Below are 24,250 nucleotides of genomic sequence, written 5' to 3'. Positions count from 1 at the left end.
GCAGCACTCAGCCAGCCCTGGGTCATTAGTGTGAGGCATTGCTGGCAGGACACTGCCGTCCGCAGAGCCAGCTGCAGCGTCTGCATGGTCGGTCATCAGAGGGTTTTGACCCAGAGCCTTTAACGTGGCAGGTGTGGCACAGAAACACAGAATCCTAGGGCAGGAGCGAACCTTGGAGGCTGTCGAGTCCAACCCCTGCCCAAAGCAGGATCAACCCCAACTAAATCCTCCCAGCCAGGGCTTTGTCAAGCTGGGACTTAAAAACCTCTAGGGATGGAGATTCCACCACCTCTCTTGGTAACGTATTCCAGTGCTGCACCACCCGCCTGGGGAAATAGTTTTTCCTCATATCCAACCTACACCTCTGCCTCTGCAACATCAGACCATTGCTCCTTGTTCTGCCATCCGTCACCACCGAGAACGGCCTCTCTCCAGCCTCTTTAGAGGCCCCTTCAGGAAGCTGAAGGCTGCTCTCAAATCACCCCTCACTCTTCTGAAAGAGAAATAAGCCCAAATCTCTCAGCCTGTCCTCAGAGGTCATGTGCTCCAGCCCCCAATCATTTTGGCTGCCCTCTGCTGAACCTGCCCCAATGAATCCACACCCTTTCTGTACTGGGGGGCCCAGAGCTGGACGCAATACTCCAGACGTGGCCTCACGTGTGCGGAGTAGAGGGGAATACTAACTTCTCTAGCTCTGCTGGAAATGGTTCTCCTAATGCACCCCAGTATGCCATTAGCCGCCTTGGCTACAAGGCCACACTGTTGACTCATATCCAGCCTCTCATCCACTGTAACCCCCAGGTCCTTTCCTCCTGCGCTGCTGCTTAGCCAGTGGGTCCCCAGGAACAAAGCTTGGGGTGCTTCCATCCCACATGTGGGAAGCTGACCCTGCCCTTTGCTGTCTTTGGGAAAACTGAGGCACAGAGCCAGGCTCAGGCTTGCCTGTGGTCAGGTCTCCTGGAGAAAGCAGTGTGTGCCTAAAACTGTTCTGGGGGGAGAGGCACCCGTCCCCTCTCTGTCCTCATTCTCCCACCCACTCACTAACCCCGCCCGTGTCCCACAGCCCAGCACCCCTGGCAGTGACAAGCTGGGGTGCTCTCTGCTGTGGGTGACCGCAGCTGCGTAACTGGCAGGTGCCGGCTGTAATGCAGAAGGTGTCTCTCTCTCCCGGTGATGGATTTAATTGGCTCTGGCCCGGTTAAACAGTCAAGCATGGTATGTTAACTGTCACCTGCGTGGCTGACAGCCCCAGCCTGAGGATCCAGGGGCAGGCCAAGGCTGGGCAGAGACAAGACATAAAGGCAGGCAGGGCCGTGTCCTCAGCAGGCTGTGCCTGCAGATAGCACCCGGCCCCTGAGATCTGGAGGGGCCTGGCTGATTCACTGCAGGACCCAGCTCTGAGCAGCTGCGTGGGAGCCCTAGGGAGGGGTTGACCCCCTGATCCTGGTAAAGGTGGTCTGGAGACACTGGTTCCGTGGTCTCCTGGCTCCCAGGCTGGGTGTGGGAAGAACGACAGAGCTGAGATTATATGGAAGGAGAAGCCTGGACTCTGAACTGTCCCCAGCTCTGGGAGGGAAGTGGGGTCTAGTGGTCAAAGCAGGTAGCTGAAGTCGGGACTCCTGGGTTCTGCTTGCAGTTCCAGCGGAAGAATGGGGTCTGGGAGGTCAGGGCAGGGGCAGCTGGGAGTCACACTCCCGGGTTGCACCCTGAGCTGTGGCACCCACTTGCTGGGGGACCTCGAGCTGGTCCTCTGGTGCCTCAGTTTCCCTGCCCCCCCAGCACCCGTGAGGCCCAGCATGTGAGACTGCTTGCTGTCTGCAGGCGCTCTGAGCCGGCGTGAGCGTCCGGCGCTGATCCCAGCCCCCGGGGGCGCTTCAGCAATGTTCTAGGAGATTTCATTTCCCTGAGTCAAGGCTTTCCAGCGGGCAGAGCGGTCAGGTGGGCGCAGAGGCCGCTCGTGTGCTTATCAGGGGGGCTGTGCTCTGGCCTCTGAGAAGGGGGTTGAGGCCCAGAGCTTCCCAGCATGTGCCAGCCCAGCTGGGTCTGCAGTGGGTCATTGATAGACTCCCCGGGGCGCCTTCCCTCCCCTGCCTGTGGTGGCCAGGGGCAGGGCTGGGCCCATTCCTTGGCTAAATCTGCCCCGTCCAGGCTGCGGCTTCTGGTGAGGCTGGCTTGGAAGACGCTCTCTGAGCACAGACCAGGGCTGGTCCAGTGGGGCCCCTTGGGTACAATGACAGCCACCAGCAGGACCCCTGGCCAATACCTGGTCTTGGCTTGGCCCTCTCGGCAGAGGCATCTTAGATCCCATCTCCAGGTCAGGAGACTGCCCAGCTCGCATCAGCGGAGAGTTTAGCCAGAATGCATTGCTGCCCCCCAGGCAGGTGGGACAGCAGCCGGCCTGCAGGTACATCCCCACCGACCGAAGGGAAGTGCTGTGCCTTGCAGCCTAGCTGCACTCTGGCAGAGTGGCTGGCAGCTGCCCAGAGGACCAGGGCCTGAGGTCTGTCCCAGTGTGCCAGCTCCCCGGGCCTGGCTGCAGGCAGGGGTTGGGGGGGCCCTGCCTGGGGTGATCAGCCAGGGCCTCAGGGCCAGGGGTGAAGCGCTGGCTGGCAGCAGGGCTGTGCCCGCCTGCAGGCGTGGGGGAGAGCGGGCGGCCCAGCCTGCAAATAGCTCTCCCCACCTTCCCCGCAAGCCTCAGCAGAACATCGTGTTTCCTGCATAATAAGGAGACTAAATCCAGCCCCAGCAGCAAGTCCCCAGCCTCCCGCACCGCAGATGGGAGCAGAGCACCAGGCCGCTGCTGCAGGCAGCGGGGAGGGGCCAGGGGAGGCAGCTATGGGGGATGGAGGGCTGGGGGCATCGTGTCGGCCTGCCCGGTGGTGGTGGGGAGTGGCCATATATCCCCAGTCTGTCTGTCCACCTGTCCCTGTACACCCCCCCGTCTGTCCCCGAACAACCCTCAATTGTCCATTTCTCCCGATCCATCCCCTTCTGCCTGTCTGTCTCCAGTCTGTCTGCTGGGCTGGCAGCCTGTCAGATCTTGTCTTCAGCAGGGGGTGCTGTGCTGCGGGGAGCGGGGTGGGGGCCCAGCAGGGGGCGCTGTGCTGCAGGGAGCAGGGAGGGGGGCCCAGCAGGGGGCTCTGTGCTGCAGGGAGCGGGGTGGGGGCCCAGCAGGGGCGCTGTGCTGCAGGGAGCGGGGTGGGGGCCCAGCAGGGGGCGCTGTGCTGCAGGGAGTGGGGTGTGGGGGCTCAGTTGGGGGCTGACCCCAATATGCCAGTGTGATGCTGTGCTGCACTGTCTGGATTTTGCACAATGGGACAACGCAAAGCTGTGATGATTTGTCACTGGAGATCCCTTGCAGGTGTAACATTGTCTCCTTCCATAAATCCCAGCCCATCCCTGTCCTGCAGGAGAGGAAAGCGGGCTGGCAGCCTGGACTCCTGGGTTCTCTCCTGGCTGTATGAGGGGTGTGGGGCCCTTTGCCTCGAGGAGGCAGGAGCCGGGATTCAGGACCCCTGGGTTCTAGCCCAAGCTCTGGGTGGGTGATGACACTTGAAGAGGGAGAGCCCTAGGAGGTTGCACCAAGGGGCTCTTTGCTCACCTCTGGGAGGGCAATGAGATTTAGTGGGGAGAATTTCTGAACTGCTGGGTTCTGTTCCCAGCTTTGCTGTTGACTTCCTTTGGGTCAAATCAGTCTGTGCCTCGGTTTCCCCACATGCATAATTCCAGTAGGAATCCTGACTGTCTCTACAAAGCCATTGGCACTGGGCAGATAGATTATCATACACTAGTCTGGTTAAATTGTACAAGTGTCTCCTGCAGTTGCAGTTACACCAGTGTAAATACACTTACAATACCAGCCAGTTTACTGTGTCCACAGTAGAATTTGGATCACTATCGCTCTTGGTAACATAATCCCACTCCTGACGGCCGTGGCTACGCTGTTGCAAGCTCTGTCTATAGATAGCCTCGGGCGGATTCGATTTTTACCCCTGTATGTTGGCAAACATCCATTTCACCGGACACATGGGAACCCAGGGAAATCCCCCAGCAGTGATCTCGACGAGGGAGGCAAAGCAGGAAAAATGCCTCTTGCCAGCCTTTGATTTAAGGCAGTTGACTTTCTGCAGTCTGAGATGTGACATTGGCCATGTATGTTTTAGTGGTCCTGAACGTGTTTGAATCTCAAACTCCAGGGTCATCAAAGTCTTATTGTCTTTCACTCCCACGGTTGTGAAAACTGAAATTGATAAAATTGGGGGCTGGGGGCGTGAAATGCTTAAAAATAAACATTGATATCTGTCAAAAGGCTAAAAATGCCGTTTGCCGCGCCTAGCTAATCTTTGCAGTTTGGCCAGAACACAATCATTGTAAAAATCTAGCTGTGATTAGCACTGGGATCTTCATTTAAGTGATGCTAGCTAGAGAGGGATAATGTGATTGCAAGAATGGCGCCTGCTCCCACCCCTGTGTGTATTGGAAGATCATGTCTGCTGAGTTGACTGCCCCGGCTTGTTTGTCGGTATAACTGAATTTGTGAATGCATTGTTCTATGGGTCGATAGCCCTTGTGGGACTCTATACCCAGCTCTGCCACTGGATTGAGGGATAAACTTGGGCAAGTTGCTTTTCTGCCTGGGCCTCGGTTTCCCCATCTGTAAAAGGGGTCTTTGCAAAGCGCTTGGAGATCTATGGCTGCTGGGTGATTGGTGAAAGCTAGGGATTGTAGTTCTAAGAGGGGCTGAGGTGGGGCGGTGGAGAGATTAAACTTGTGGTAGTTTGTGCGCCAGTGTAAGCATGTTGGTCAGAGTGATTTTTCCCAGCATTAGCTAGCCTCAAAAAAACCCATGGTCTAAAACAGGTGTGGATATTTATTGTAATGATGAGGTGTGGATTCGTTAACAGAGAGTTCTTTTTTCCCAACTGTTGCTTGGGTGTTTGAGTTAAATAAACATTAACAGTGCTAAATACCTGTTTGAGCATATCTGCACAATGAACAATGAATGAAAAATCAAGCCCCTGGTATTTGGCGTAATGGACGGTTTGAATAGGAGAGGCAAACCCCACAGAGAATGGGTAGCTTTGTGTGGAGCTAGTCTGCAGAAACTAAGTCGCTCTGCACTGGACAGGGAAAAATGGAAGGAAATAGTGAGTGAGACATCGGACACCAACGGGCGCTGAGCCTCTGGCTGTGGATGATGATGATGATGACGATGATGATGATGAATGCTCCCACCAACTCTGCTCCTGGTTTCCCCACGGCAGAGGGTGCTCATTTGCCCAGTACAAGGGGAGCAGGCAACTTGTCTTCTGTGCACACCATGCCGTGGTGTAAATGAGCAAAGCCGTGGAAGGGTCAGACCCTGGGATTTTAAACACCTCAGATGTCTTTTTCACATCCTTATCCTTTCTGGTATGAAGGCGCTTCAGTGTGCCTGGAATCACCACTCTCAAAATCCTGTCTGATCCCTAGTGTTCCATAGGGACGCCCAGCGTGGACAAGTCTCGCATTTCAAGCAGGAAGACCAGCCATTTCAGGCTCTCTTGGCCCTGGATAAGGTGCAGGGTTGACCCTGATTTCCCAGCTCAGTTCCAGGTGTCCTTCAATATGTAGAGCTTTAGCCCTGTTGCCCACAGCTGTTGATTGATGCCTGGGAGCCGTGGCCCATGCCAGGGTGCTGGGGTAGATGGGCCCACTGGCTGCCTGGCAGGGTGACGCTGCTGTTTGCACGGACTGGGAGAGCTCAGCATTACTAGGGGAGGGCAGGGCTCTGCCGCTGGCTCTGGATGCTGCTGGCAAGGGCTCGGCGACTGACACTGGCCATTTCTCTCTGGGCGGATCTAGCGGGAGAGTGGATGCAACTGGGTTTGATTCTGTCTGATGAGCAGCCAGAGGTTTGATTGCTGAGTAAAAACCCATCCTGCAACCCCCCTCCCCGCTTGCCTCCCTCTCGCCTCCCCCGCCATCCTCCAGCTCCCCCCCAGCCTAACATGTATCTGAGTGTCAAGGAGCTGCAAAGATGAGCTGTTGCTATGGAGATGCGTCACGGGTTCTAGAGTAAGGGCCTTTGTCAGTAAAGAAGATCCTGCTGTCTAAGGGGAGGAGGACTGCTGGGGAGCCAGGACTCCTGGGTTCTCTTCCTGGCTCTGGGAGGGGAGTGATGCCTGGTGGGTAGAGCTGAGGGATGGGGCTGGGAGCCAGGACTCCTGGGTTCCCTTCCTGGCTCTGGGAGGGCAGTGATGTGCGGTGGGTAGATCTGGGTGTGGGGCACACTGGGGGTCAGGACACCTGGGTGCTATTTCCTGGTGGCTGAAAGGACCAGCAGAGCTCCAGCAGGCTGCCACAGCTGGGGCGGTCGCTCCCCCAGGGCAGGCTGGTGGCTGGCTGCGCGATCTGCACCGCCACGGCTTTGCTGCGTCCTGGGCCTCAGTCACGCTGCATCTCCCTGCCCCCGGCTTCACGGCACTGCGCTGCCCCTTTAAATGCAGGCCCGAGTCTGCCCGCCAGGCTGTGCCGTGCCAGCCGGGGGCTGCAGTGGAGTAGAGTCACCTGCCCTCAGCTTGGGGGCGGAGCCTGATCCAGAACGGCCCCTTCCCCTATATGTGCCCTCTGATAACCTCCCTAATCAGGGTGGGACGCTGAACTGTCCCGAGCCTTCACTGGTTGTTCTCCCAGGTATAGAAAAGTCCACCCCTGGAGTGGGGGCACTGCCAAGCCTGAGAGCTGCGTGCCAGAGCCCCCATACTGCGCACAGTCTGTGGGGATCCCCCGCAGGAGGCTCCAGCAATGAAGGTGGGAGTCAGTGCTGCAGCTTTGGCCAAAGTTAGCTGCCCGGCTCCAAGCACACGTAGCTCCTGTGTGAGCTCGGTCCGAGACTGCGACGCATCTAGGAGAGAAGCCAGGGCTCTGATGCCCAGCACAGAGCAGTCATCTCTAGTCCAGCTGTGGGCTTTTGGCGTGGCGCTCTTTTGGGGCTCTGTGTCCGTGCAGCACCCGGCACGTCTGGCACACCCATGCTTGGTGCTACCACAATACACCTGACGAGCGATTCCCGACTCGCCTCTTCCATCAGTCACGCGCAAAGCGTTTTATGTAGGAAAGGCAGGCACATTATCCCCATTTCACAGATGAAGAAACTGAGGCACAGAGCAGAGCTGGGACTTGCTCTAGGTCATCCAGCAGGCAAAGCCATGAACAGAGGCCAGGGCTCCGGAGTCCCACTCCAGTGCTCTGTGCACTAGGCCATGCTGCCCCCTCAAGACTAATTAAGAATGGCTCCAACTGAGCATGGCACCTGCTGTGCCCAGGGCTGTACAAAGGTAGGAAGAGCTGATAGGTTTGCCAAGGTCAGGTTTCCTGCACCACAGAATGGGTTTAACAGCCATGAGATTTGGTTTATGACATAACAATGAATTCTGGTTTCTTTTGTTCCTCCTCAGAAGCCAGCTGTTCCCTGCTGTCCCGTGGTCCAGGTTCTTCTGGCTCCAGGAGCTGGGGACTCAGACCCCCTTTCCATAGCATCTCAGCCCCCTGTGCAGCAGAGCAGAGCAGAGCAGAGCAGAGCAGTAATCTCCCTGGGGCACAGAGAGACCGCCCAGAACATTTGCAGCAGAGGGGAGCCAGTTTCCCTACACCCACCTCCGCAGCCTCGCTACCTTCTCTACTCCCAGCCCCGTCCTCCCACCCAACTGATGGAGGCTTTGCAGACCAGGGGAGAAATGGGGGTATGAAGCAGTGAACTGCTTCCCCCTGCGTGCTGGTGTCAGGAGTGGGATTTAAGCCTGGCTTTCCCACCTCTTGCTCCAGCGCTTTACCGCCCGACCACACTGTGCTTGAGTTAAAAGTCTCCCCTCTTAAATAATTCCCCTCCCGCCCCCCCCCCCCCGTGCAGTATTTACATCCTTCAGCTACTCCCAGACAATTATCGGAGTGTTCCTTAGCCGCCGTCTAGCCAAGCTAGTCGTATTTAGGTCTTTTAATCTCCCCTTGTAATTTAATCCTCTGAGACCCTTAATCATTTTCGCTGCACTGCTCCAAATTCCCTCTCATTTGATGGCAGCTTCCGTGCCCCGCGGCGCGAGGCAGCATCCAGGCCGGGAGTATCTCGGGAGGGCGGGAGAGGGGGGAATATCCCCCATTCTCGGCACTGGAAACGGGCTGCGGCAGGCAGCTGGGTACACAGGGAGACTGAAAAACCCTTCTCTGCAGGGCGAGCAGGTCCTGACCAGGGTCCCCGCTAATTCTTCCCCTGTGTGCAGAATAAATTTTGTGCACGGGGGCATGTGCCGATGTGCGCCACCACAGGCAACACACGCGGCCAGCCGGGGGGTGCTGCGGGCACTCAGCCAATCAGCCGGCTGGGATTTGAATTTCCCCTGGGCAACCGCCCAAGCGTTCAGCTTAGGGAAGCCTGGTTGCGACCCCCTGATGCAGGCTGGGTTCGTGGGTCAGGCACTTGGACTCAGAGCTGGGCTTTGCCCCGACTCCCTGTGCAAACTGGTGCAAGTCACTGTGTCGTCCCGTGCCTCAGTTTCCCCTCCTGTGTAATAAAGGAGAAGGATCCTTCCCTTTGTCTGTTTCAGTTGGGAGCTCCTTGGGGGAGGGGCAGCCTCTTGCTGTGTCTGTGCAGCACCTGGCGTAACAAGGCCCTGCTCTCCGGTGACCCTGTGAAGAGCCAGGCCCTTTGGGGGCTGGGATGCTGCTCAGGTCTGTGCAGCACCTGGCACAATGCTTCCCCTCCATCCTGGCCACCAGCTGCATACGGCTTGTAATTGTGTGTTTGCTGCTGTAGCAAGTGGCCTCTTGTCTGTGCGGACTCGGCTGCCCCATTGCTGGCTGCGGGGAGCAATCTGGGAGAGGCGTTTCCAGGGAGCTGCTGTTGCTGGGTCAGGAATCCGAGGCTCTGAAGGCTGATAAATCTGTTGGTGCTGGTGCTGTTCATCTTGCTCCACCTCGCTGAGGCTTTCCAGGGAGCTGCAGGGAGCGGGGGGGGGGGGCACCGCTAATGCAGGAACATGGCAAAACAACACTGGGGGGCTGGGGTGAAACCCACTTTGTGGCCCTCAGCTGGAAAATTGGTCTTGGGTTTCAGCCAGTGTATCCCATCCCAGGGGTGCTTTATCACTTGAGCATTGCAGCCAGCTCTGGGGTGGAGCAGGGCAGCTGTGAGCAGGGTCATTCTCCCAGCGCTGAGGTTCCACTGCCTCTGGGCAAGGGCTCGGCCGCTGCTTAGCAGAGGCTCAGTGCTACTGCACAGGGATCCTTCACACAACCCTGAGATGCAGCCACCTCTGGAGTGGAGCACGGCCGCTGTTTCACTGCCGCCGATCATCACTGCCAGATGCTTAGAACATGAACAAGTGGCCATTGCTCCTGAAGAAGTGACAGGAGGGAAAAGAGGTGATTGGAATTAATGCTCAAATTTGGCTAGGCCCCCCACAGTTTCTGCTGTGATTCACTCCGTCGCAGGGCCCTCAGCTGAGCTGTCGCCTGGCCCTGGCTAGGTCCCCGGGGTGACTCTTTTGCCCCTGGAGGGATGATTCCCAAGGCAGTGACCCCAGTCTAGCAGGTGGGTCTCAAAGCATTCACATCACCAGTGCCTTCCTGGTCACCTGAGCCCCAGCCCCACCCTCATTAGCTCCTTTTCGACACATGGGGAAACTGAGGCACGGACGGGGGCAAAGCACTGGCTGGTGAGGCACAACGGGATGCGGCAAAGGACCCAGCAAGCCAGAGGCTCAGGCAAGGTTCCCTGTAAGCTGAGTGCCTGGGCAGCCGCCAGGTGAGTTTCAGGTGTGGCCCAGCTGAGCACCCACAGCTGGCAGCGTGCGGTCCTGTTGGTCATGCACATCCCCATATGCCTCGGTTCACATAACGTTTGTTCTGCCTGTGGGTGGAAAAAAATAGAGCAAATCCTGGGCTCCACCCCCCCCTTCTCTGACCACTAGACCATACTCCCCTGCACAGGCTGGGAGGAGAACCCCCGAGTCCCAGCTCCCTGCTCTAACCAGTAACCCCAGCTCCCCCTCCAAGCCAACGTGTAACACGCCCGCCCCCACCCTGTGATCTGCCATAATTTGGCAGCTTTCAGTGTAATTAAGCAGGTTCTGTCTTCGCCCCAGAGACCACACCGCTGCCCGCAGAGACCACGAAGCCATAATTAGAACCTGGGAAAATACCTGCCGCCGGGCAAGAGGGGGGAGAGCCACGTGGCTGGCGTGGGCGGGGGCCCGCTGGCCAGGCCCCAGTCCTGGGGGGATCACCCAGTGTCAGGGATCTCTTGCCGAGCCCTGTGTCGCTCAGCCTGGCCAGTTCTAACCGCTGCACCCTGCCCTTCTCCCAGCACTGGGGAAAGGACCCAGGAGTCCTGGCTCCATCCTCCAGCTGTAACTGCTCACCCCCAGCTCTGGCAAAGCAGGAATGGGCCGGGGCTATAGGCCATGGGGAGATCTGACACCTCTCGCTGAGGGGTGAGCTGAAGGCTTAGTAGGGGGCGCGCGCCCCTCCTGGTCTGTGCTGACCCCAGTGCAGGGCTGGGGGCAGGGACAGGCTAGGACGTGCTGTCGGCAAGACGCAGCAGCCAGGGGAGGCTGTGAGGGTGGCGTGAGGGTGGCGTGAGGGTGGGCTCCCTCCCTCCCAGCACATGTACCCAGCACATGTATCAGAGAGGGAGCCGTGTTAGTCTGTAGCTTAGAGAACAAGAAATCCTGTTGCACCTTATAGACTAACAGATAGTTTGGAGGATGAGCTGTCATGGGCAAAGACCTGCTTCGCCAGATGCGTGAGTGGGGGTGGTTCAGAGGGGTATTTAAAGAGGGGGGTCCCAGTAAGAGGGAGGGCCAGAGCTGACAAGGTCTATTCAGCCAGGTGGAAATGGTCCATTGTCAATAGTAGGTGTCAAAACAGTAAAAAACTTGTTTTTACCTCTCTTGATACCTACCGCTGATACTGGGCCGTTTCCACCTGGCTGAATAGACCTTGTCAGCTCTGGCCCCTCCTCTTACCGGGACCCCCCTCTTTAAATACCCCTCTGAACCACCCCCACTCACGCATCTGACCGAGCGGGTCTTTGCCCATGACAGCTCATCCTCTAAACTACCTGTTAGTCTATAAGGTGTCACAGGGCTTCTTGTTGTTCCCAGCACATGCTGTTCTTCCCAAGCTGTGATATCTGGGGGTGGGGGCCTGTGGCAGGGACCCTTCTGCCCCCCCAGCCTCTTTAGTTCTCCATTGATGGGCTGGGAGATTGTGAAGGGCTCAGACACACTCTCTTCCAGCCCCAGCTGGCCGATGCCCCACGCACCGTGTCAGTGTCCCTGAGCTCCGGTGGATGACTTGAACCCCCTGGTCTCAGCCCACCCCCCAGTCCATGCCCCCCTGAGCTGCCTGTCTCTCACCTTCCCCTATCCACCCTCTCCTCTGCCCAGGTGTCCCCCTACAGCCCAGTGCACCGCTCTGCCTCACCTCCCCAGCCCCCATCCATGCTAGGGACCTGCCGCAATAGGGCAGGGCAGGGCAGGGCACAAGAAGTGGGGGGATCGATGGGAAATCTGCCCTCATTTCTGTGTCTGTGTATTCGGATTTCTGGACCAGTTCCCAACGTGTTTACATGCCGCAGGCTTCTTTTCTCACATGGGCCCGAAGGGCTTTGGTTTGCCTGGGAACAGACCCGCCCTTTCCGTCGGGTTGGCTGAGAGTAGACATCGGGGGGATGGGGGGGCTGCAAATTGTAAAATGTTTGCTCACCCCAAGTCGGGACAGAGCTCTAGTGTTGCTTTGTGGGGCTGCAGAACCGCTGAGGGCCTAAAACCCGCCCCTGCCAGCGCTGGGAAGGGCTGTGCGTCCCTTTGCCAAGAGGGGAAACTGAGGCACAAGGTGGGCTCAAATTCCCGCAGCAGAGCTGGGAGCGGAACCCAGATGTCTTTAGCCCTTGCGCCGCTCCCCTACCGAGTTCTGTGTAACCCGCTAGCCCCTCACGCCCCTTCCCCGACCTAGCAACGGAACCCAGGAGTTCTGAGTCCCAGCCCCCCCGCACTCCCCTCAGCTCGGGGCAGGGGCAGGAGTCCTGTCAGAATCCAGCTCTGTGGCCCAGACCTCCGCTCCTAGCCCAAGCGGGTTCCATTGTCCGGGCTCAGCTGCTGTCCCCCAGGGGAGTCTCCGGGGGGTCCTGGGACCACTGGCAGAGGAGAACCCGCAGGGGCTCTGCCAGCTGGGGCGCTGGAGCCTGGCACATGGGGCATCGGCACTGCCCGGGGAGCTGGCATTACCTGCCCGACTGGGCCCGTGGCCGCAGCATTTCACTACACAGGGGGACCCCAAACCTGGGAGGGGAACCCAGAAGTCCAGGCTCCCAGCCCCCTTGCCACCCCCCACCCCCTGGCCAGCCTGTTATTAACCCTTTGCGCGCCAGGCTGAGCCCTCCCCGGCGGGAGACGTGGGAAGCCGGTGGGGCTGGAGAGGGGGAGGGCGACCCAACGGGGGCTCCTGCTGTGCGTGGCGGGGGGGAACCCCGCTGCCCCCCTGGCTGGTCTGACCGCTTCTCTCCCCTCCCCCGCCCAGGACCGCATCTGCCGGATTGTCCCGCCCGTGTGATGCCGGGAGAGGCCCCGGGCTCGGGCCACCGAGAGCCTCACCGTGCCAGGGAATGAGCCAATCGCCGGCCAGCGCCATGGCCCGCCTCGCCCACGTCCTCTGGAGCCTCTGTGTCACCGCCATCCTCGTCACCTCAGCCACACAAGGTAGGCCGGGGGGGGGGGTCTGTGGGGATCTCTGGGGCACCGGTGTCTAGCAGCCCCCAGGATGCAGCCAGACCCTGGGCTCCCCAGGCTCCAGGGCCTGCCCTGCCTGGTGCCACCACGAGGGGTGCAGGAAAGGCTGCGCCCCACCTGGCATGTGCCCCCGAGGGGGCCGTGTCCAGTGCCCTGGTGAGCTGAGCGCGCGGGCAGCCGCCCAGGGGAGATGCAGGTGCTGAGTAGCACAGTGGCTGCAGCCACCCGCCAGGGCAGCGTGTGATGCTACTGGTGGTGCACGTCGGCTCATGCCATGGTGCACGTAACCAAATTTATGCCACCCTAGTGCTCGCTGCGGGGGCAAGGGGGTCACTGCAGGCCTCGGGGGGGCAGCCGGGGGACACTCCCCGCTCCTGGGGAGCAGTTGTGGCCCCAGGGGGCAAGGGGGTCACTGGAGTCCAGTGTCCAGCTTTTGGGTCCGATAGGGCCCTGGGGCAAATTTTGCCCTGGGTGCCCCCAAGCTGTGCAGAGGCCCCTTGGTGCCAGCTGTAGCCCCTAACCATCCCAGCCTGGGCTCCTCCTCCTGCCAGCTCTGCCAGCACCTCTCAGGCCTGCCCCACAGCCCCCGGCCAGCCCTGACCTGGGCTCCCCCAACCACAGCACCTCTGTAAGGAAGAGGCAAAGACAAGAAGGAAGATTTTCATGTTATCTGCAACTGGCATAGTAGGGCCCTGATCTCGGTCGGGTCTGGGCAGCGCCGGGCACAATGGGGCCCTGATCTCGGTCGGGTCTGGGCAGCGCCTGGCACAAGGGGGCCCTGATCTCACTCGGGTCTGGGCAGCGCCGGGCACAAGGGGGCCCTGATCTCAGTCGGGTCTGGGCAGCGCCGGGCACAATGGGGCCCTGATCTCGGTCGGGTCTGGGCAGCGCCCGGCACAACGGGGCCCTGATCTCGGTCGGGTCTGGGCAGCGCCGGGCACAACGGGGCCCTGATCTCGGTCGGGTCTGGGCAGCGCCCGGCACAACGGGGCCCTGATCTCGGTCGGGTCTGGGCAGCGCCTGGCACAAGGGGGCCCTGATCTCGGTCGGGTCTGGGCAGCGCCCGGCACAATGGGGCCCTGATCTCACTCGGGTCTGGGCAGCTCCCGGCACCACGGGGCCCTGATCTCAGTCGGGTCTGGGCAGCGCCTGGCACAAGGGGGCCCTGATCTCGGTCGGGTCTGGGCAGCGCCCGGCACAACGGGGCCCTGATCTCACTCGGGTCTGGGCAGCACCCGGCACAACGGGGCCCTGATCTCGGTCGGGTCTGGGCAGCGCCTGGCACAAGGGGGCCCTGATCTCGGTCGGGTCTGGGCAGCGCCGGGCACAACGGGGCCCTGATCTCGGTCGGGTCTGGGCAGCGCCGGGCACAATGGGGCCCTGATCTCAGTCGGGTCTGGGCAGCGCCCGGCACAACGGGGCCCTGATCTCACTCGGGTCTGGGCAGCACCCGGCACAATGGGGCCCTGATCTCAGTCGGGTCTGGGCAGCGCCTGGCACAATGGGGCCCTGATCTCACTCGGGTCTGGGCAGCGCCCGGCACAACGGGGCCCTGATCTCACTCGGGTCTGGGCAGCACCCGGCACAACGGGGCCCTGATCTCGGTCGGGTCTGGGCAGCGCCTGGCACAAGGGGGCCCTGATCTCGGTCGGGTCTGGGCAGCGCCTGGCACAAGGGGGCCCTGATCTCGGTCGGGTCTGGGCAGCGCCGGGCACAACGGGGCCCTGATCTCGGTCGGGTCTGGGCAGCGCCGGGCACAACGGGGCCCTGATCTTGGTCAGGTCTGGGCAGCGCCCGGCACAATGGGGCGCTGATCTCCGCTCCTTCGGTGCTCTCCATCCTGTGGCAGATCCTGGCTGGGTCTCTGTGGCTGGACCCCCTGCTGTTGTGGACGGCCCCTGCTCGCAGGGGCAGTTACTGGGGTTCAGCTGGGGGCGGCCAAGATACGGCCTGCAGGCCAGAGCTCTCCCGCCAAGCTGCCAGATCCGGCCCACGGTCTGTCCCACTGGGACCCTCAGGCTCCGCACGGCTCCCTGCTTCTTCAAGTGACTTCCTACTGCACGTAGCTCTCTGGGCTGGGCCCTGGGGGAAGGGGGCTTCGTGTGCTGCCCCCCCGCGGCCAGCGGAGCAGAGAGCTACATGGGGCAGTTAGCTGTGCTGAGCTGTTGGGGGCTGTGGCGGGCAGGGAGCCTGTCTCAGGGGCCCACTGGGGCTGCCTAAGTAAGCGCCTCCCAGCCAGAGCCTGCCTCTGGCACCCAGCCCCTCCCACCTCCAACTCCCTGCCCCAGGTCGCCACCCACACCCCCTGCACCCCCACTTGGTCACAACTCCCTCCTACAGCCTGCACACCCCCTCCCTCCAGGCCTGAATCTTCTCCCCCCCCAGCCCCGCGCCCCCCATCACAAGCCCCTCCTGCCCCCAAGCTCCCTCTCAGCCCCCCCAGTGCCCTGCCCCAAGCCCCCGTCTGCTCCCAGCCTCAGCCCCACACTCCGCCCCCACATAGGAGAGTGGGGACCTTGACCACTTACCAAAACCTGGGAGTGGCCCCAGCCCAAAGTGCGCTGCCCGCCCCAGGTTAAGCGCTCTGCTCAGGGGGCGCTGGGTTCCCTTGGCTGGTGGCGGGGAGCTGGGGGGCACCTTTGGGGAGCTCCTGGGGGGGGTGCAGGAGATCCTCAGATGCTGCTGATCCTGCGTCGTTCCTTCACTCCGCGCCTCCCTCCCTTCCTTTCCTGTGCTCCCCCTTCGCCCGGCACACTGGGGCCGCTGGCGCAGGCGCTCGGGGCAGAGTGTGGCAATGGGGACTTCAAAGGGGGCACATGGGACCCAGTGGTTCATCAGATCCCATTGAGGTTCAACTGGGGGCATTGCCCAGAGGGAGATAATGCAGAGGGCAGGAATAATAGGCTGCAGCCCAGTATTGGTTACATGTGGTTCAGGGTAGCACAGGAGAGAGTTTACACCTGGGTGTAACCGAGAGCAGGATGTGGGCTTGGAGAAGTTAGTCCAGTTTACACCTGGTGTAACCAAGCGCAGGATCTGGTGTGGTGGAGTTACTCAAGGTTTACACCTGGGTGTAACCAAGAGCAGGAGATGAGTTTAGCGGAGTCACTCCAAGCTTACACCTAGGTGTACCCAAGAGCAGGAGCTGGGTTTAGTGGAACAAAAAAGCAGTCCAGTAGCACTTTGAAGACTAAGAAAATAATTTATTAGGTGATGAGCTTTCGTGGGACAGACCCACTTCTTCAGCTCATAGCCATTCCAGAACAGACTCAATATATAAAGCACAGAGGTCCAAAAATTGTTACGAAGGTTGACAAGTTTAGTCAAGTTTAGTGGAGTTACTCTAGGTTTACACCTGAGTGTAACAGAGAGCAGGATCTGGGTGTGGTGGTACTCCAAGTTTACACCTGGGTGTAACCAAGAGTGGGCTCTGGGTTTAGTGGAGTTACTCCAGTTTTACACCTGGGTGTAACTGAAAGCAGAATCTGGGTCAGGTGGAGTTTATTCTGATTTTATACCCCTTCAATCTGTCTCTACCCCGAGGCTCCCAGTTTCCTGCGTGGCACTGCTGAGAGCCCCAGGTCTGGGGCCAGGTGAGTCAGCCCCGCAGCCCTGTGTAGGCAGCCCCGGCTCAGTCACTCACTGTGCAGGGAAATGTCACAGTGAGGGGCGTGGAAATCAGGGTAGTGGGGGGTGAAGCTGTGCTCAGCAGAGCTGAACGGGGAGCCCTGGTGCCCCAAGGCGGCTGGGGCACTGGCTGGACATGGCACCTGTCAGCAGAGAGAAATGTCCCCTTCCCTGGGTGGTGGCTGGGGTTGCAGTGGTGGGGCTCCTGGGTTCCATCCCCGGCTCTGGGAGGGGAGCGGGGTCTAGTGGTTAGCGGGCTGGGAGTCAGAGCTCCTGGAGGCTAGTCCTGTCTCTGCCGCTGTCTCACTCTGTGCCCCTGGGCGAGTCTCTTCCCCTCTGTGCCTCAGTTCCCCATCTCTCGCTGTTGAGGCTGGGGTGGGGTCCAGCTCTCGCTGCCATGTTGCAGGGCAAGCGGGGAGCTTGTTCAGAGGACACAGCAGGGATGGGGGTGCATGGAGGGCTCAGGACCGGCTGAGTGCACTTTGCATGGGACTTAGGGCCCCCCCCCCGGGGGTCATGTTGTCATGGACCCCATGCTGGGGCTGGGGCTCCTGTTGAATCTGATCATCTCGGCGCTGTCTGCTTCCACTTCTAAAGTTAGGGCCGGGCGGACACAGTGGGGAAGGTTTAAAACGAGGGTGCTGGGGGCTGGGCCCCTTTGGCTTCCACAGCCCCATGGGAGAGCAAAGGCTGCTCAACTGCGAGGGGCACCCTTGTGGGGCCTGAGCTAAGCCGTCCATACCCATCTCCCGGGGCCATTGTCATGCACACCGCACGCCCTGGCGCCCACCTCTGTTCCAGGGCAGCCTGCAGCTCTCCGCTTGTTGCTGTTGCCATTCAGACCCTTTAAGCCTGAGTCAGCGGAGAATCCCCGTGGGCAGGGAGCAGTAGAGGGTGTAGGGCATGGAGCCGAGTGGTTCAGACTGTGCCCACCCGAGGGCGGTGTTGAGCAGACACGAACGCAGGCTCCCAGACCTCGACCCGCCCGCGCACACGCCGTCCAACACACGCATGGGCACATGCACGAACATGGAAGTACGCGCATGCTCCTGGCCAAACGAATGGACACAGATGCAGAGGGACGGACAGGCACACGGCTGTGCGTCCAGAGAGGTGCGCGTGCAAATGGGCCCACAAACCCGCCAGGCCCAAACAGACAGCCGCACACACGGACATCCCTTTGCACACACGGGTGCCCCTTTGCACACACAGACATCCCTTTGCACACACAGGGATGCCCCTTTGCTCACACGGGTGCCCGTTTGCAAACACAGGTGCCCCTTTGCACACACAGATGCCTCTTTTCACACATGGAGGTCCCTTTGCACACACGGACACGCGCAAACTCACAAATGCACCCTGTGCTGTGCACTCCCAAATGGGCGCACAACACCCAAATGGACACCTGCACACACACAGCCATGCATGAACACACACACGGCTGCACCCGGTTACACACGCTCCTACTCCTCCGCACCGACACAAAGCCACTGGCGTGCCCCAGCCTTCCCTCAGCCTGTCCCTGCTCCCCCAGCCAGGCTCCGTGCTCACCACAGGGGCCCGGGCCAGAGGCGGCTCCATTCTCCACTCTCCTTTGAGGGGCAGCTGCCAAGGTCGGCAGAGCAGGAGCAAATCTCCCATAATGCACCTGCTGTGCCTTTAATCACCCGCCTGGCTCTGTCCTGCGGCTCCCGCTGCAATCCCTGGCTCCCAGCGTTCCATGCTCAGCAGCCAGGCAAAGCCGCCGCCGTGGGGAGATGGGGCGGGGGGCACTCAGAGCGCGGCCCATTGTCTGCGCGCTCCCCTACCCTAATTGTAACGGCTCTGGGGTCCCGGCTGCAGGGGGGTAGCAACTGTCTCTCTGGGAAACACCTGCCCTAGTGAGGAAAGGGCATAAGGACCCAACACCTGCCCTGCTCCCAGCCCCTGGCATAGGGTGGGTCAGGCTGTTTCCCTGGGACAGGAGAACTGGGGATCAGGCCCCAGGCCTCTGCCTGGGCTTCTGGCAATGGCATGGGGCCAGTTGTGGGCACATGTGGCAGGTGTTGGGGTGGAGGCTGTTTGGGAATCCCCACCTGGGGAAGCAGCTGGGGGTGTAACTCACTCACTAAATGCTCAGCAGGGTAACAGCCTCCTCTGCTTACAGCTCAGCTGGTGGGCGCTCAGGTGCTTGTAGTGCAGGAGGCCACAGGTTCAATGCCTCATTGGCCGGCATTGGCACCTCCCTCTCTGCCCCTATCAGGCAGGGGACAAACCCAAGTTGTGAACATTCCCCCCTTCCCCCTCCAGCCAGAAGAACTAGGGGAATTCCCCCACCCCTGCTGGGGGGGAATTGCACAGGCAGCATCCATGGGTGCATTGTTCCCTTCCCTGGGGGAGCCTACCAGCCCTCCCCCCCCGGACTCGAACTCAAGCCTGCAGCTTGGCAAGAGCAGCAGAGGAGGCAGGGGGAGGGGCCCAGGGCAGCCAGCCGGGCCCGGGGCACTGCCCCCTAGTGCACGCAGCAGGCATTGCAGCCGCTCCCTCGGGCTCTGTTCCATGAGCCTACATGTAGCCAGGCCCTGCCCCATGGGGGAGGCAGGCAGGGAGCGACCCGCAGCCTGCTGCAGAGCCAGGAAGCAAACCAGTGCCCTGGCTCTCCCTCCCCGAGCTGGGGATACAACCCAGGCCCCCTTTCCGCCCCCTCCGGGTGGTTTAACTCTCCTCTCCCTTCCTGACTGCTCCCGGTCATGAGGGAGACAGGGGGTGATTGGGAGGGATTGCGGGGAATTTGCTCAGCACATTGGCGAGACTGTCGGCTCAGCCGCTGCCTGGAAAGTGGGTCACGGGCGGCCCGGGGAGCGGAGCGCGTGGTGAGAGACGTCTGGATCTGGGCAAAACACCCAGCCGCACGGGAGCCTTGACAGGCAGCCCTGGAGCGAGGGGCCAGATTCCCTCTGCGGGGGCCTGATCCTGTCTCGTCGGTTGGGCAGCGGCAAAGCCCCTCCCTCGCCTGCTCTGGGAGGGAGAGAGGAGCCGGCTTGTCTATTCTGTGGATTACGGAAGCCCCTACATGTCGCAGGGCTATCGGGGCCCTGCTGTGCCAGGTGCAGCACAGATACCCAAGAGACAGCCCTTAGCAAGCCACAGGGGGTGGGGAAACTGAGGCACGGAGGAGGGACTTGTCCAAGGTCAGCCAGGAAGTCAGTGGCAGAGCCAGGAGTGGAGCGCATAAGTCCTGAGTCCCCATCCAGTGCCTTACTCACTAAATCACATCGCTTGTCAACACCGGCACTCTCCTTAGCCTGCAAACTACCGGCAGGTGTTTCCATTTGGACTCTGCTCTGTGGGAAGTAGCCTGGACCCCACAGTCTACTCCCTGCTCTGACCACTACACCCTTCTCCCTTCCCAGGGTCGGGAACAGAACCCAGGAGTCCTGGCGCCCCCCCATCCCACCGGACCTACGAAGCTCCCGTCCCCTCCCGGAGCTGGGACTGGAGCCTGGATGTCCCTGGTTCCATGGCCCGGCTGCTCGCTCCCTGGCCAGGAGGGGATGTGAGTTACAGAGAGCACCTGACCGTTTCCTCCTGTCTCTCTGCCCCAGGTCTGAGCCGGGCTGGCCTGCCCTTCGGCCTGGTGCGGCGGGAGCTGGCCTGCGAGGGTTACCCCATCGAGCTGCGCTGCCCCGGCAGCGACGTCATCATGGTGGAGAACGCCAACTACGGGCGCACGGACGACAAGATCTGTGACGCCGACCCCTTCCAGATGGAGAACGTGCAGTGCTACCTGCCCGACGCCTTCAAGATCATGTCCCAAAGGTGAGCGCCGCCTGCCCCATCCGCATGGGGACGGCTCCTGCCTCAGAGCCCTGACTTGCCACCCATTCCCCCTACGCCGGCTGGAGCCAGAATCACTCGTCTTCCACCAGTGACGGCTCCCTGCGCCTCCAGCCTGCCAGCCCCCAGCTAGCTCCCCAGGGCCACCCCAAGCCCTGGCCCCTGTGGCACCCCCACACTGCCCCCCTGAAATCCCCACCTGGGCAGCAGACAGGCCGGCTTGTCTGGGTCACCTGCTCCTCAGCCCTGTCCGGCATCGGCCGCCTGCTGCTCTAGGGAGAGGGAGAATAGGTCCCTCCTGGGCTGGGCACCGGGGGGTGGGGTGGGGGAAGGGTCCTGGAGAACCCAACCAGGACACACAGTCTAGAGGCAGCACTTACTGTGAGCTGGAGAACCCCCTATGCACGGCCATAGACCGTCTGTCTGTCCCCAGCCACCCCCCTAGCTACCTATCTTCACGTGCGCCATTGAGCTGGCTGGCTGTCCGTCCGCCTCCACGCAGCCCAAGGTGGGGCCAGTGGAGGAAGCCTGGGGCCACCCCGTAGCACAGCTCCCCACGCTGGGTCTATGTGGCGTCTGCCGGCAAAGGTTGCGGGCGTCACACACAGCTCCGCCCACCCACTGCCCAGCCAGTGCACCTCAGTAGGGGAGGGGCTGTGCGGAGAAGGGTGCCCCAAGGCCAGCCGTGCTGGGGGGCTCTGGGGCACTGAGGTCCAGGGTGAGGGCTAGGGAGGGGGGAGCCCAGGAGGAGATGGGGCAGGCAGGCGGGCACTGGGCGGGCACTGGGTGAGCACTGGGCCATGCCATGCGGGCACTGGGCATGCAGAGGCAGCGTGTGGCCTGGGGGCTCACTCAGATTACCAGTGTTTCTAGCTTTGCCATAGGGGTTTCCCCCCGGGCATTGTGTTCGCAGTTCCTGGAACCAACGCTCAGCTGTGCCCTCCCCTCCCTCCACTACTGCCCCTCTTCTGGCAGGTTCTGCCCCCCCCAGCCTGGGACTGCCCCTATGTCTGGCTCAGCCCGCTCCCCTAGCCTGGGGGGCAGAGGGGCTGTCTAGTTTAGCGAGGATGCATCCAGAGAGGTCGGGGAGTGGGGTCTAGGGGTTAAAGCGACCTGGGGCAGCCAGGAGCCAGGATTCCTGGGATCCATCCCTGCTTCTGGAAGGGAGTAGGCGTCAGGCTGGCAGGAGCATCAGGTGCCAACCTCAGGGCAGCCTGGCACAGACAGGGCAGAGCCCGCAGCTGTTCTGTAACAAGAGTCCACCCAGCCAGGAGCAACTGTGACTTCCGGGCTCAGTGGCAGGCATAGCCCTTAGCCTGTCCAACCAGCGTGCCGCCCGGACAGGCCTCGGTCACACCACAAATCACAGCCCGCTCAGCCCCAGACAGCAGTCGCTGGCCCAGGGCAGCTCGGCAGCGCCCAGCGCCAGGGTAGCAGTTAGGAACTAGGCAGACGAGCTCAGTGCTAGCGCCAGGGAAGCCAGGGACGTACACAGGCAGCGAGGTACCAGCCAGCTCCTCCTCTGTCAATGCAGAGTCTCCCCACTGGCAGCCCCTGGGCACCTCTGCTTCCAGGACAAGGTCCGTGACGGCCCATCTGGCCAGAGCTGCTCGATGGGCGGCTGCGGATTCCCTGGCCTGACTTTCAGAGCAAATGCCATAAAGCAAAGCGGCAGGACTCCTGGGTTCGCGCCGTGGCTCCGGGAGGGGAGCGGAGTCTAGAGGCTCAGCTGAGGACTGGGAGGCAGGACAGGCGGGCTCAATCCCTGACTCTGGAAGGGGAGTGGTGCCTACTGGCTAGAGCACAGGGTGGGTGGGAGTCATGACTCTTAGCTTTGGTCCCCATTGCTGGGCCTGCGAGCCGGATTCCCAGAAGCTCTTGCAGCTGGGAGCAGGTGCGTCGCGGGGTGAGATAGGGGGAGAGATCACCTCCTCCTGGCAGTGCCCCCCCACGCCCCTGCTGCCAGGAAGCTCTGACCCCCCCCAACCCTCCCTCCCTCGTTAGCTCCTGCCACCTGCTCTCCCTGGCAAGGCTGATGCAATCGGAGAAGGGACGAATGGGGCCATTCCCCGGGGTCGTCGGCTGCCAAAGCAACCTGGGCCTGTGTTCCTGGGACCCGGGCAGGACTGCCCCAGGGGCAGGGCAGCTGCCACCTCATTAGCCAGGGCTGTTTGCCAGAGATGGGCCCTCTCCATGTGCCACCACCTGCTCCCCCAGCTGGTTGGCACCAGGCAGCTCCCAAATACAGCCTGCCCTTTGGGGCCCCCTGGCTGCAGCCTCCACAGGGGTCAGGGGGGCGGGGGAAGCTGGCGTTCTGCCCCAGCTCGGGGGGGGCATGGGGTCTAGTGGTTGGAGCAGGGTGGAGGGGGCGGGGAGCCAGGACTCCTGGGTTCCATCCCCAGCTCATAGAGGTGGGGAAATTGCAGTGGGTAGTTCGAGGGGCACTGGGTGGACTTTGAGCCCCTTTAGGTGGTGAATCCCCAAGGGGCTGGGCCGGACGTGCACTCTCCTCCCTCCTGGGACCTCTGGCAGGAGATGAGTTGGCCTGTCCTCAGCTTTGATCTGGGGCAGGGGACAAAGACGCCCCCCCCCCGCCAGCACTGGCGGGTGTGGGGGCCCGGCTGGCTGGGGCAGAGGTGTGGAGGGAGGAGCAGGGCAGTGTCGCCCTCTTGTGGCCACTCTCCGCAATTGCAGCACCTCGGCAGGGCTCAGCTCCGGTAGCCCTGAACTCTGCCTCGAACCCCTCCGAGTGACTCCCCCGGCCCCTCGGCGCTCCCCCTTCGGGGTCTGCTCGCTAGGAGTCCAGGCCAGGGCCCCCCTTGAGCGAGCCTTTGGGAGCCCCACACAGCTGTGAGCTGAGAACCCCCAGAAAGAGCAATGTCACCTGTTACCCTGCGGGACTCCCTGCCGCCAGAGGCAGCACAGCCAAGGGAGCTGGGCGAGGTGGGGCTGATGGAGGTTCCCTGCCCCCTTCTCCCACTAACCCCCTCTGCCACTCCCACCTGCCTCCACCCCCCTGCTCGCTCGCTCGCTCGTCCCTTTGCTGGGCACTGCCGGTTCCCCCTTCCCGTCCGTCTCCTCTCTTCCTTTTGTTCTTTCTGCTTCTCTCTTCCCTTCTGGCTTCCTCTCCCGCTGTTCCTCTTTCTTCCTCTCTCCCGCTTTGTTCTCTCTCCTCTGGCTGCCGTGCTCACTGGGAGACAAGCCGCAGAGGCTGCTAAAGGTGAAACACCATCAGGGAAGCAGACCGGGTCTTCCAGGGTATCTGTCACTCCGCTCTTGGACCAGTGGCCTCAGCTCAGGGACAATAGTGAGCAGAACAATGCAGGGCCCCCAGCCTGGGACTCTCAGCCCCCCAGGAAACCCAGTCCATGGAGCTCATGTAATTTGGGCCATTATTCTGCCATGCTGGCTGGGAAATAGCACTGCCCCACCCCGCCAGCCAAACCTCCACCGCGCCCCCCCCCCGGGCCTGCCACAGAGACATGATGGCAACAGGCATTGTAGCCCTGGGAACCGCAAACCAGGTGTGCGCACAGGGGGCTGTGCCGGGTGGGGGGGGGCAGGCATGCGCCTGCAGAAAGGGGGGACATACACACAGGTGTGTGGGAGGCCCAGGTGGTGGGGCGGGTTGGAGCTGTGCTGTCATGGGGCCGGGGTGGGGTAGTGTGTCTGGAACCCAGGAATCACCCTCCCAAGGGTACGCCAACATCCTGGCTGCAGGCACCTATGCCGTCTGCTTCAGAGGCTGGTGCAGGGCGCCCCCTAGAGGGCAGAGATGGAATAACCAGCCTGGATGGGGCCTTCACCCCTTTGCTTGGTGCCTGGGGTTTCTGGCTCTGGTTTCGCAGCTTCGCCTCCTGGAGAAGCTCTGGTGACCCAGCTGAGCCCGACCTGTCCTGGGAGTCCTGCTGTGTTCTCGGGCCGTCGGCTCCTGTGGCAGGGAGTTCCGCAGGCCGTTCCATGCCCCCAACCCCCCCATTCAGCCTCCTCTGGGGCGCACTGGGCGGGGCCCTGCGTGGGAATGATTTTAACTTGCGGCT

The 24,250-nt window shown here is 61.4% G+C and overlaps 1 protein-coding gene across 2 annotated transcripts in view; it reads left to right on the top strand.

The window, feature by feature from the left end:
* Positions 1-24,250, top strand: part of ADGRL1 (adhesion G protein-coupled receptor L1) — a 106,670-nt gene that overhangs the window by 20,244 nt on the left and 62,176 nt on the right. For both annotated transcript variants that reach the window (XM_074979638.1, XM_074979639.1), the window contains exons 2-3: positions 12,559-12,737; positions 19,979-20,192. In XM_074979638.1, the coding sequence (XP_074835739.1) occupies positions 12,644-12,737; positions 19,979-20,192 (308 nt within the window). In that variant the 5' untranslated portion in view covers positions 12,559-12,643. The remainder of the gene's footprint in view (positions 1-12,558; positions 12,738-19,978; positions 20,193-24,250) is intronic.

The sequence above is a fragment of the Carettochelys insculpta genome, chromosome 29, assembly GCF_033958435.1.
Source record: "Carettochelys insculpta isolate YL-2023 chromosome 29, ASM3395843v1, whole genome shotgun sequence".
Classification (NCBI taxonomy): domain Eukaryota; kingdom Metazoa; phylum Chordata; order Testudines; family Carettochelyidae; genus Carettochelys; species Carettochelys insculpta.
The sequence above is the reverse complement of the archived record's forward strand: the minus strand, read 5'-3'. Positions and strand labels throughout refer to the sequence as shown.